The sequence below is a fragment of the Netta rufina genome (assembly GCF_964035555.1).
Source record: "Netta rufina genome assembly, chromosome: 3".
Lineage (NCBI taxonomy): Eukaryota > Metazoa > Chordata > Aves > Anseriformes > Anatidae > Netta > Netta rufina.
Window position 1 is genome coordinate 27280123 of NC_140125.1, and position 13218 is coordinate 27293340.

Sequence of the window (13218 nt, forward strand, 5' to 3'; positions counted from 1 at the left end):
GACCTGTCATATGTATGAAGTGTTCTAAGTAAACTAAGCTGATTTGTGACTTCATACTTCTATGAGCATGATGTAGTTGTGTCATTAGAATTGTCTGAAATAACAAAGAAAAAGTCAATTACTTAAGTAAATTCAAGTATTGCAGGCTTATTCTTTTATTTTTTTTTTTTTTCACAAACATGGTATGATAGGAAATCATGCACTTTCTTGAATGTATGATTCAAGCTATCCTGGAGCATTGCACAAATGAAGCAATTCAAATCAGGGTTTGTTGTACATAATGTACATTGCTTAGAAAGTATTATGGAATCCTTAAACGTGTATGTACCTTAGAATAAGTTACATATTACAGGAGAAAGAGTATAGTAACAAAAGCTTAGAGGGATGAAAGTTGACAGAACATAATTGTCAGGATTTAACAGGAGGGTTCCTGCTTGATTTTAAGCCTTGAGCAAGAACCAAACTATAAAATGCCATGACTTTATTAACGACTTCTTTTCCATTCTATTTTTTGTTGTAAAGCTGGAAAGATGGCCTTGGATTATGTGCACTTATCCACAGACACCGACCTGATCTTATTGACTACTCCAAGCTAAATAAGGTCATCAGTCTGGATGGTACAGCATGCTGTCCTGCAGTGATTTGGTCCACTTGTGGTTTGCTTAGCATGTTTTCTATAAGACAAGCTGAGGAGTGCATACTAATTCTAACAGGCTTTCTGTGCTCCCTCCAGAACATGTTATGTGGAGGAAAGGATCCTGTGACTGCCCTGTGTCCTTCTTTCCTTCCTACTACAATGTCTTAAGCATTTAATTGCAAATAACCCATTCCTCAGCAGCCAGGCAGTTGATGAAGTCTTTTATGCTGCACAATATGGATGTAAAATCAGATGCAATGGAATTCTCCATTCACAAATGATACATAGACATAAAACGGTCCATCCTGTTTTATATCTGGTGTAAAGGACTACATAGACTGCAGAACAGTAAACAATGACAAGATTATTAATCCTAATATTTTTTAGAACAAAGACTGTCCTTGGTAATTAGGAGTATGTAATTATTAGGCTTACATAGAAAATATTTACCAATTCTTGCTTTGGTATTTCATTATATTTCTACCTATACTTGCAGTCAAGTGCCAATCAAATTGATATCCTAACTTCCTTAGGTAGCACCACATGGGGATTACAAAACCATTTTTGTACCTGGTAAAATGTACGTGTTCTAAAAGATACCCGCTGCTTGGATTTCAGGGAAAGTAATGTGGAACATGTAATAATCTTAGAATTTCTGTGTACTGTTAACTGTTACTGAAGAATAAAACCTGGAAAGAAAGTGGAATGTTTCATCTCTCTCTCAACACATGCATACCGTGCATTTTTTATTCCTCTGGAATGAATGTATCTTGAGGTCTCTCATAAACCCCAGTGAAACTTAATCATGTAACCGTGGTTTTAATTTGTTGAGTGACAACTTTTCGTTGATGAGAGAGATTGGTAAATCATGGACAGTATTTTCCATTCCATTCCCCTCCATTACAAATTGATTTTACTAGTGGAATCAGCTGTTATCAAAAAGCCTGTGGTGAAGGAAAAGATGACAGAATGAAATGAGAAGATTTGAAACCTTTGCTTTGTTAAATTTATACTGGAGACCCCCAAGTTGTGATGAAAACTAAATGAACTTATTCCTAAACCAACTAATTTAGGCTGTTGTTAAGACATCTGCAGATATGAACAAAAGGACAAAATATGAACTGTCAACACCAGGTTATTCTCTATATACATCCTTTCCTATGGATGAACAGATTCACGGAATAACTAACATACCTGTCTGTGTGCTCAAGTATGGCCCAAACAGAAGTTAGTCTAATTGAGTTTGCACTTTGAAAAGTGGCACACTAATAAAATATATATATACGTGTATATATACTCTCACACACACACAAAAAAAAAACCCTTCATGGTATAACCAGTCTATACATGAGCACTAAGAGAAGGGAATAGCACGTAAGCAGATCTGCTTCAGCATTACTATTTCCCTCTTAGAGTTTTCCAAAATAGAACAGGTCAGGTTTCAAATTGAGGCTGAGCTGTGGCACGTAAAGCACATGTAGAAAAGTCTTAAAATAGATCATGCTTTTCTGACCTGTCTGTGTTTGATTGACTATTCATTTTGGTTACATTAACAGCTGTCTTGGTGTCTTGTTTCTTGATTTCTTATCTCATGCATGGTGTCTTTTCTTTTTCTCACCAATGTGCTCTGTGTGAATTTGTAGCTGGAAAGATGGCCTTGCTTTCAGCGCCCTTATTCATAGACACAGGCCTGATCTTCTTGACTATGACAAGTTAGATGAGGTATTTCTCTAGCTGTAGCAGACATTTTTAGTTACTGTGGCTTGTAGTTTTGTTTAAAAAGACGGGTGATGGGGATCTCCAGAAGATGTTGTAAATAATGCCTATTTAAATACTGATTTAAATAAAATCCTTTACCAGTGGAGCACTGTTACTTATGGGCTTAGTACCAAGCAAACAAATAGGAAGTCCACATCACTCATTTGTAAGCAAAGTGATTTAACCAAGTCACTAGATCTTGCTTAAATTTAGTATATTTTTCTCCCATTTAATTTAAGTAGGAGGTTTTGTGTACACATTTAGTAAATGTTATATTACACATGGTGTAATGGTAGCAAAAATAAATTAATGGATTTTAGGTATTGTCCACATTTTAAGTTCCTCTTAATGTCAACAATGCACAAAACTGCTAAATGATGATGAAGTGAGAACTTAAGTTTAGAGACTTTGTATTCTATTTTAACCAAATTGTAAGGGTATTAATACTTATGATACCTTACCTATATATGCATGTGGAGAACAGTCTTCTGTGAAACTTAAGTACTTGCTCTCATTCCGTAGTAAGTAATCTTACTAAGTTCATTTCAAAGTAACAAAAGAAGCATGTCTGAGACAATGAGCATGTCGGAGCATGTCTTTGCATTCAAACAGGAGCCCTGGAAGTTCCCTCGAGAAAACCTGGTAACTTTTTTCAGTCCCCTCTTGCTTCTCCAACTTTTCTCTTCTACCCTGTTTTCGTGGGCAGTCTCTGTATGCATTGGCTTTGTTCGTGATGGCTACCATCATTTAGCAGTTTGTTAATACTTGAAAATAAGAAGCATTAATGGCACAAACAGCCATTTCCCATAGGGCGTTTTCATTGCAAGCTGATATTAGAAGGCTGATTTAAGAGCAGCCCTAATGTGACGTGGTCTTCCATTGTCAGCAACAGCTGTCTGTGGCATATGAAATGAAATATGTGCTCTTTGTCTGATTTTTGTGTACTGCTGCCCTTTTTTTTTTCCTTCAAAAAACAAAATCCAAAATCTCAAAACAAGAGGAAACTCTTAATTTTCACCAGCTCTAAATTTCACCAAACAGAAGTCTTACATATTTGGCTCTCCAAGTCAAAAGTGAGAGGTTTTGAGCCTTCTGGTTAACTGTGCCTGTGCTTTTCTCTCCTCATGCATTCACCCAACAAACAGAGAACTTGTTAGCTCAGTGAATTCATATCACTGTAATATAAGGTTTACTAAGTATAAAAGTGTGCAGGACTAACTTTGTGATGAATGGTCTATAGCCTACTGAATCAGTGGCCTTGACTGTATGTATTACTGCAGTACTTCATTCAGAATTAGCCTTTTATGAGTGTACGCTGCATATTTTATCTATGTTCCCTTCCCCCCACCCCCCGAATGTGTTTACAGCAGAGTCCTAGTGGCTTATTGTTTTTATTTGAAAGTAGAGCACTAGGTATACCAAAAGTTCACATACCCCACTGCTATTTGAAGAACAGTAGTTGTGACTCCAGTTTATAGTTGGGAAAATCAGAGTAAGTTTTAGTGTACCTACTGTAGTAGTCTTGCTTCAAAGAAAAAAATATATTTTTGACTAGTAATATTTTCTTCTTTAATTCAGGATGACCCCATAGGAAATATCAACCTTGCCATGGAAATCGCTGAAAAACATTTGGATATCCCAAAGATGTTGGATGCAGAAGGTGAGAGTCATATTATACTGAAGTTTGTATCACTCATCATCAGGAGACAGTAAAAATTCTGTTGTTTTGTGTCTAGCAAATTTTCAGCATTCCTTCCACATGAATCGTCATGGAGTAACTTCTTTCCACTTTGTTTTTAAACAAATTTTTCCTTCTTGTTTCCCATGTATTGGATAATTCTGCTCTATCTTCATTCCTTATTCTTTGTTACTGTTCGTATTTGCTATCACTTTTGGATGATATTCAACCTTAGCACATGGCCCCAGTGTGACAACTGAAGTTCAAATAGATGATTGAAAGATAATCTTTGCCTATAAGAAGTTAAAAATTAAGTTTAATAAAGTAAAATACATCTGTTAGCAGCTTAAAGCATGTTCACTTTTTTAAATGTTAAATGTTAAAATGAGAGGGCCAGAAAGAAATAGAGGTACAATTCAAAATACGCTACTAATAACATGCTGTTTATGAAAGAGCTAGGTTGAGGGAAGCATTTTGTTTGTTTAATTATAAGCCTTTTTCAGGGATCCATTTTAACAAATGATTTCATGTTTGTTTTTTCCAATAATCTTCAGAATCTGTTCACAAATCATAAGGAAATATTTCTTCAAGATAACCAACCTTTTGTACAATAGGCAGAACTGATGCCAAAATACTGGAATTTACATACCCTAGTTCAAGGTATTCTTCTCCACATATACAGACTCAGGTCTGGTGGCACGTCAGTAGAGCAATGGCTATCCAAAGCATGCAAACGCATCTCGTCCACTTCCCTTGAAGTCTTTGGTAGGAAGGTTAGACCAATACAGGATGATTTTGAAAATCCAAGTTGTATCCTCTTAATTGAATGTTTTTCTTGGTTTCACCTTCATGTTTCAAAACTAACTGTTTCAATTTTTTGAATTGCAATTACCCTTTCAAGCACCATTTAATTATCTTACTATGAAACATTGTGCAAGGAATAAACAGAGATGCTTTCTCCTCACTATTGAACATACATCGTTCTTCTTTCACTCATTTTTCTCTTCATATACCACGTAAGAAACCTCCCCCCTGCCGTAAGATTTCCTGCATATTCTAGCCCTCATCTTTCTATTCTTTTCTTAGCAGGAGAAGGGGGAATGAAATCTTGCTTCTTCTAACACACTCTGTATATTTGCCATCACTTTTTTTTTTCTTGTGTTTTCAGTGGAAATGCCAAGTTTTGTTCAGAACTATGTGATGGAGATTCAAAATCAGTAAATATATCAGTCCTGAAGTTAGAAAATCTCACTTTTAATATTAAAAGTCATCATCTAATTCCCAGGTCTTTTCACACCAATATCTTCCCACTCCCATGTTGGCAGGCATCTTTGTAGCTTGCACTAGCGTTATTCATCACTCAACCATGACTGCTGTGAAAACAACTTTTTCTGCTTTTGTCTGTCAAGTATTCAGAAAGATCTGTTTACAACAATACACTTGCACTTCAATCATACCCTCTCTTTACTTTTAATCTTTCCTGCTGTAGTAGGGTCAAAGTTATCAGTCAATCAAGTCAAATTGTTCTGTGATTTCTACTATTAACAAAATGGACTGGCTCAGGGATTGCAGAACTGTTACTGTCCAAACTATTCTTAGCACAAAATGTATTTCTGGACTACAGGAGTTCTACAGTTTTCCAGTATTCGTCAGTACTCTGACAATCAAAAGGACCTTCTGCTAATATAAGCAGTATATACTCTTACTTTGTGATTGTCAGTGGCTGTGTTTAACTCGGATTGATTGTAGTGATTTAGATGAAGTTGTTCTGGACTAACAGTAAAACTGAACCCAGTAGATCTGCCAGCCGCACCATCAGCTCTGGAAGTCTCTACCAACTAGAACATGGTAATACCTTTCTGTACAGTCTCCATCTTCAGATGTTTTACCATTTTGGGAGACTATTATCTTCTCCATTTTTGATTCCTAAAGCTTATGTATCTTTGCACTGATACCAGTAAACAGATGCAAACTGAATGGTGGTATATTTATTTTTAATCCTTGCAGCACTGAGGTGACATCATCAGCATAAACTGATGGAAGTACCTTATGAGAATTGCTGAGCAGTAAACCCTCTTCTCTCTACACAGATGTAGTAAACACAACCAGACCTGATGAAAGAACCATTATGACTTATGTTTCCTGTTACTACCATGCATTTGCTGGTGCTCAGAAGGTGAGGTTGTAGATGGATCAGATCTCATCTTTCACCTTCTGTGTTGTTGTTTCTTTCAGCAGTTTTTCCTCTTCTCTTTTCCTCACTAGTTACTAGAACAGCATCTTAGAGCTGAGCTCATTTTCTGTTGCCTGATTTTCTCTTTGAGGCACTGTCTTTGTAGAGCCAGTAGTAGTAGTCTTTCCACTTGTTTTGTAGAAGCAAAACTTCCTGTCTCATCTTTTTGTGTGTTTAGTAATAATATCCAGTAGGTTTTTGAGAACTGGTTACTGATCTTGTTAGGACATTATTGAATGTCCTTTGATTGAACTTTTGTGCATTGATTAGAAGCACCTTTAAAATGCAAGATGAAATCTAGCTCACAGTGAAAAAGCAGTTTTAATAGCATAATACCATCTTTTTCTCCCTGCTGGATATTATTCCTGTTACAGTTGTCAAAATTGTCAAAACAGATGCTCAGAAAATGAATCCTTCTCTTATGCTTTCAGGATTGTTTTTTTTAAATGTTAAATGCTTAATGGTAAGTACAATCAGTGACATACAACATTTCTACTGTGCAAAGCAGGAAAATACACAGACATCTCAAAAGAGCTCTGAAATCACGTTCTAATGAAAAGAAGTAATAGTAGAAAAAGCAAGGCAAATCATAGAAATGGACATACTTTAGGCATTAGTAATATAAAGATTAATGATATATAATGTTAAAATTTAAAATTGATACATGTGCAACTTCCAGAGAATCTCCTCAGATCAAAATCTAGCCTGCCATTCTTGTGTGTTAATCAAAAAAAAAAAAAAGTGCCTTTCGTGTCTGTTAATCAAAAAAAATGAATTCTAAATCATCAGAGATTTGCATGCTAGTTCTTATACAGGTAGTCTGTTTAAAACTAAAGTAATTCTCTTCATGACAGTGCAAGATCAGACTTATTAAAAAAAAAATCACATCTTTGTAAGAGCTTATGTTGAATTTCTAGTGTATGGATTTTTTTTTTCTGTCAGCACCCATCAATCTAACACTATTTATTTCAGCTTTGTATAGTTCCTAGAGTACAGAGACAAGAAAACATGGACAAAAAACCAATCGCAGTGACAACTATGTTGTGCTTTTATTTATTTATCCTATTTTCTACTCCTCGTATCTCTCTTTTTTTTTTTTTTATTTTCATTTCTCCCCAACCTTGTAGATATTGTGAACACTCCCAAACCTGATGAGAGAGCTATCATGACATATGTGTCCTGCTTCTACCATGCTTTTGCTGGAGCAGAGCAGGTATTAATCAACTGTCCCTTCAGGTTGCTGTGTTTTTGATTGTTTCACATTTCTGCTAGTTTATATTACAAAACAAGCAAACACTAATTTAGTACTTTGCTGTTTTAATTAACAATTGCAAGTATTACTTGAGTACTAATACTTGTTTTTAATCAACACTTGAACCTATTTTAGTTAAATGTTGTAGCAAGTTGAACTTGTTTATTCTAATAGGACTTCATGATTCTAATGTTGGGTGTCTATTATGCGATTGTAAAGACTATTTCAGGAAAAATGTATTTGAAGATATTGTGAAAAAGAATTGTTTGTTGCTATAACAACACCTTATGCTTTTGCTGCATAAAAGAACAATGACTTTTGGAGATTGAGGCTATTCTAGACTTACTAATTCTGACTGGCAATTTAGGGCTGGATTTTTAAAGTTGCTTAAAGATGTAGAGAGGCACAGAAGTCGTCCAAAGTAGTATTTGCACCTGGTTCCCACAGAAACCAGCAGAATTATTTGTGGATCAAAGTATTAGTATAAGAGGCAAGAACATCAGCAGGAGATCTGTCACACAGGATGGTATTCTCACAAACAAGGCACTTTCTACTGCTCTGCTTCTTACATTTCAAGCCTCCAAATGGACACAACCCAGCTTTTGTGGGGAAGAAAAAATGTCTTAAAGTAGTTGATTTTTCCTTCATCCTCAGAATTCAATTTTCCTTCCCACCTAGTAGGCCCCATGCAGCTTATCACAACACAGCTATGCTGTTTTGCACTCTTCCTTCTGGGTGTGCATGTTTTGCTATTAATGCAAAAGAGGGAGTTCCAAATACTATTTGTAACATGAATTTTTAGTTGACTGGTTGTATTTCAGACTCACATTTGTAGGGACATATAAACCTATCATGTCAAACTATTAATATCAATTTTAAACATGCAGAGCTACAGTGCTTTCACAAATAAGTTTGGCGGGATCCAAGAAAAGATTTGCTATGAGTGGTTAAGCTGTATATATTTTCAAGAATATGTGTGCATGTGATGTGCAGATATAGATAGTTCAGGACCATACTCCTGAATCACAGGAGTATCTTCAGAGTGTGGCTAACAAACCTAATACCTTTTGAGCATGATTAGAAGAATTAACCTAATAAGATAACTTTAAGAATGGTCTAAATTGCTTTTGAGAATGAAAGATTTATGAGAAAACTATAATGGCATTGTGAAATTACCCCTTGTAAGGTTTAATTGTTTGACAAAATGACTTCTGTGCCAATCTATGCCTCACTGAGGCCATTGGAATCTGTGAGAACAGGAGGGTAAAGGTGTACCTAGGAGCACAAATCAACAACTATAAAACAACATGACTTTTATTTGCAGCAGACACATTCTCTTTCTTTCTCCAAACTTGTACCTTTCTCAGAATGTTTATGAGTACATCCTGTTTATTTGCTCTGTTTTATAGGCTGAGACTGCAGCAAACCGGATCTGTAAGGTGCTTGCCGTGAATCAAGAAAATGAGAGGTTGATGGAAGAGTATGAGAGACTAGCAAGTGAGGTAAAGACTGCTTTGTCTGTAACTTGGCAATAATTTTATTCATGAAATACTGAAAGCTGAAAGGTTCAGGTCACTCCTTTGCCACAGACTTACTGTATTACCTCTAGCAAGTCATTCACTCTTGTTACTGTGCCCAGAAGGGGGTGTTCTGAGGACTTTTCATCAGTCTGCCTTAGAACTAGACTTGCTGTCTCTGTAATCTCTAAGGGTAGCTCATTCTTGACCACATATAGAAAACACAGGATCCTCTTATTCTGAACAAGCCTGCTGAATGTGTGCTGAAAGCTGCGTTTGGACAGGGTGTCTCAGGGTATTCACAAAGTACCCGTGAACACAGGTAGCAGATTAATAAAGAAAGGGGCACACTGCTTGCATTGTTCCTGTCTATTACCAGAAATTTGTTGTTTTTTCAAAACACAGGTGAGATGGCTTTGCTTCACAAAGTATACTGCAGACTTTTTGAATCAGGTCTTCCTTATCTTTTCTTGGTATATGGCGAATTTGTTGAGTCAAAAGTGCAGATATTTAATGTGCACGTGAAAGCCTCTTTGTCTTTATAAATGCACAACCTGCAAAACATACTGAGATTGTAGACACAAAGACAGTAGTGCTGGATTGGTACTAACGGAATTCTGTGTAAAGATTTTTATATGACCTGAGTTGCTGGACTGGCATCCATCCTAATCTCCATTCTCAACTGTGACTACTTGAGACATCAAGACCAATTAATACCTTTTTGAAAGTGGCCAGGGATATTGGCTAACATGGGTCATAATTAGCTAGAGTCACCTTACATGCATGTTCTTATTTGTAAAAATCAGGGTATTTCCAGGAATATTTATAATATCTGAGAAAATTAGGTTTGGAGTTTGTTTTGTTTTTAAGAAGTTATCTCACAATATTTTCAGTTTTGCAAACCTTGTGACTTGCCATTAAGGCACTGATACCAACTGAACCCAATAATAATAAGATGGAGCAAACACAATTGGGATTTGTGCATTCAATTTTATCTTGTTTTGGTTGCTGTTCCATTACCTTTATTTCAATTGTTTGTGTTGGTTTGAAAGCTTTTAGAATGGATTCGCCGGACAATTCCTTGGCTGGAAAACAGGACCCCAGAAAAAACAATGCAGGCAATGCAGAAGAAATTAGAAGATTTCCGGGACTACCGCCGCAAACACAAACCTCCCAAAGTCCAAGAGAAATGTCAACTGGAGATCAACTTCAACACCCTGCAGACAAAATTGAGAATCAGCAATCGACCAGCTTTCATGCCATCAGAGGGAAAAATGGTTTCAGTAAGTAAAAAAGGCATTAATATTCCATTCTCCTTTTTATCAATATTCTCACAAAAATTTCAATACGAAGGTTGAATTGCTGTTTTAAGTCATCCTCAGAAACTTCAGTTTATTCCACTTTCTCAATATCAAACCACTCTTTAACACATTCCCTTTCATTCTGAAATCATCCTTTCCCTTAAGTATGCTCCTCCTCACTCTTTGAAGACTTATGCTGGTAGCAAATTGTCTTGAGACAAGGAGCAATACAGAGCTTTCTTTGGGAATATTTGTTTACTTAAACAAAACACACACTGGTTTCACAGATATTTTTCTTATGAGACTTACAGAAACGGCTATTGCTCAATAAACATTTCAGATTTTTTATACTTTTAAAAATTCAATTTTATATTTTTCTAATGCCTGTGAAGACAAGAATAGTCTGACTGTGGGTCAGAATTTTTCCTGTGGAATACAGCAAACCTGTTCATGTACGGTGTTCTAACACTGTGTTTTGGTTGGTCAGATTCAATAAACAGATGTTGCATGACCTGCAAAGATTGACTGCCATTGTCCACACCCCTTACTCAGAAAATAAGGGGCCTGTCACTTCAGTTTCCTACTCATGCCTTCGGATTTCTAAGAAAGCTCACAGAACTTTGTGCACCACAGAAAATGAAACGAATTTGTATTCCAAATAAAATATGCATCAAATCCTCATGATACTAATTGTTTTGTTATTGTCAGCTTCTGAGAGCAAAGCACATTCATTTTGATAACAGATTAGGTACCTCATAAAAGGACAAGTACTTTGTAAAATGGAAGGTAAAAGCAATGTGTCACAAAGACAAACAGTTATATTTGAAAGCCATTCATATAGAGGGTCGTTCCATGAACCTACTTGACCAGGATGCTTTGTGAGGAGCAGTTGTTTGGAAAACCTGATTTCCAGAGCTGCCTGACAACTAATATTTTCTATGATTCTGTGATTTGGCAAAATCTGGACATAGAAACTTCTCTTTTTGGAGCAAAATTGTGAGCGAATCAGAAATCTGGAAATTTGTTTAGAAAGATAATAGTTTCATTCTATCTCTCTCATGTATTCTCTGTACAGGATATTGCCGGCGCTTGGCAGAGACTTGAACAAGCTGAGAAAGGCTATGAAGAGTGGCTGCTGAATGAAATACGGAGACTGGAAAGACTTGAACACTTGGCTGAGAAATTTAGACAGAAGGCTTCCACTCATGAACAATGGGCATATGGTGAGCAGATATGGTTTTTAACATTTTTGATATTTTAATGTTCAAGGTTGAACTGTCAATGCTGGATATTTGCCAGCTAAAAACTGGCATAAGTTTTTGTGTTTTAAGTTTTTTATAAGTTTTAGTTTAGAAAACTAAAATAATAACAGATAAAATTTCAGGTTGTGTTACATTCAGTCATGGTCCTAACTTGTAGGCATGTTGCTAATGAAATGTGAATATAAAAATCATGTTATTTTCCACCAAGGTAATCAGTCAAACTTAACAAAAATATCCAGAGTTGAATCAAGGCCGGAACTGTTAATGCATTCCTTTGTATTTGTGCACCAGTGATTCAGTCAGGATTGCAGTGAGGACAGAAATTCAGTTTTCCAGTTCAAACTCAAAAATAAATTGGTATCTATGGCTTGTTAAATGTGAAATTATTAAGAGTTATTATGAGTTGGTCATCATTTGACCATCATGATGGTTTTGAATAGCCCACATGAACTACATGATAATGGACTCATTTTTGCTTTGTTCCATACCCCAGATTACACCCTGTTTATAGTTCTGTTTTTTAACGGTAGCCTAATGTTACGTGTAGTTGTAACAGCTACAGGACCATGTATTTTACAACACCCTTGTAAAGCTCTGTGAAAGCCATTACACGTAGATATACTCTACCATCCTGTTGTTTGCCCTGACAACAGTTTTCCTGCTTCTGCCATGCTTCTGACTTCTTCCAGCCGGAATCTTTTCACACACACTGTGAAAGTAAAACAGAGTCCATCCAATAACACAGTTGCTGGAAGCATACACAACAGTGTCTGCTACCAAGCAGATACTAGAAAGGAAACTACAGTGCTTGTCAGCCCTGAGACCCTATTTTCTGATCATCTACTCATGGTGACATGTTATGGTTGTTATACAGGGAAAACTTCACATAAGCTGGTATGTAGCATGTGAAACAGCAGCTCCTTCTGGCTCTAGAATCTGCAGAGATGTGTAATTTTGTGTGGTGAGCTACAATTGTAGAGGCTGTATAGATTCAGTTGTCCAATCCAGGAGCTACTGGAGACCAGTATTTCAGTTTTTCTAGCTTTTTGTAACTAGGCTGGCATTTTCCATTTAAAATTCAATAATTGATTTGAAAGACAGACACACGTCTTAATTTTGGTTGGAAAGTGCTGAAACAAATAATGCATTGAAAGCAGAACACAAAAAAGAATAACATTTCATTGGTAAGAGTGAAGCTGAACATAGCAGTGTGATTTTTGGTTTCATAGGTCAGTAACGTGCTTTAAAAGACTTATCAGAACAGTTTAGAGCCCTGTTTTTTTTTTTTTTTTTGCTAATATACCATTTTATGACAGTTTCTTGAGTAATGTAATACTAACTATTTTAGATAAGTATAATCATCCTGTGCAAGAATCAAGGAATTACTGAGAGATCTTTAAAAATATTAATTCCTAATTAACACCATTCTGCTGAAGAGTTGCCACTCATTTCTGTTGGGCTGGGATTTCATCTTATACATGTAATTTTGATGATTCTCAGTGAAAAAAGTTGACTAAATTTGCAACTGTTCTAACAGTTTCTAATTCTTTCAGAAAAACAAAACAAAACAAAAACACTAA

General features: G+C 36.0%; 1 protein-coding gene across 1 annotated transcript in view; it reads left to right on the forward strand.

The window, feature by feature from the left end:
• Positions 1–13218, forward strand: part of ACTN2 (actinin alpha 2) — a 68570-nt gene that overhangs the window by 33514 nt on the left and 21838 nt on the right. Inside the window, exons 6-11 of the mRNA XM_084284184.1 lie at positions 523–601; positions 3974–4055; positions 7434–7519; positions 8968–9060; positions 10128–10358; positions 11452–11599. Coding sequence (XP_084140310.1) covers positions 523–601; positions 3974–4055; positions 7434–7519; positions 8968–9060; positions 10128–10358; positions 11452–11599 — 719 coding nt within the window. The remainder of the gene's footprint in view (positions 1–522; positions 602–3973; positions 4056–7433; positions 7520–8967; positions 9061–10127; positions 10359–11451; positions 11600–13218) is intronic.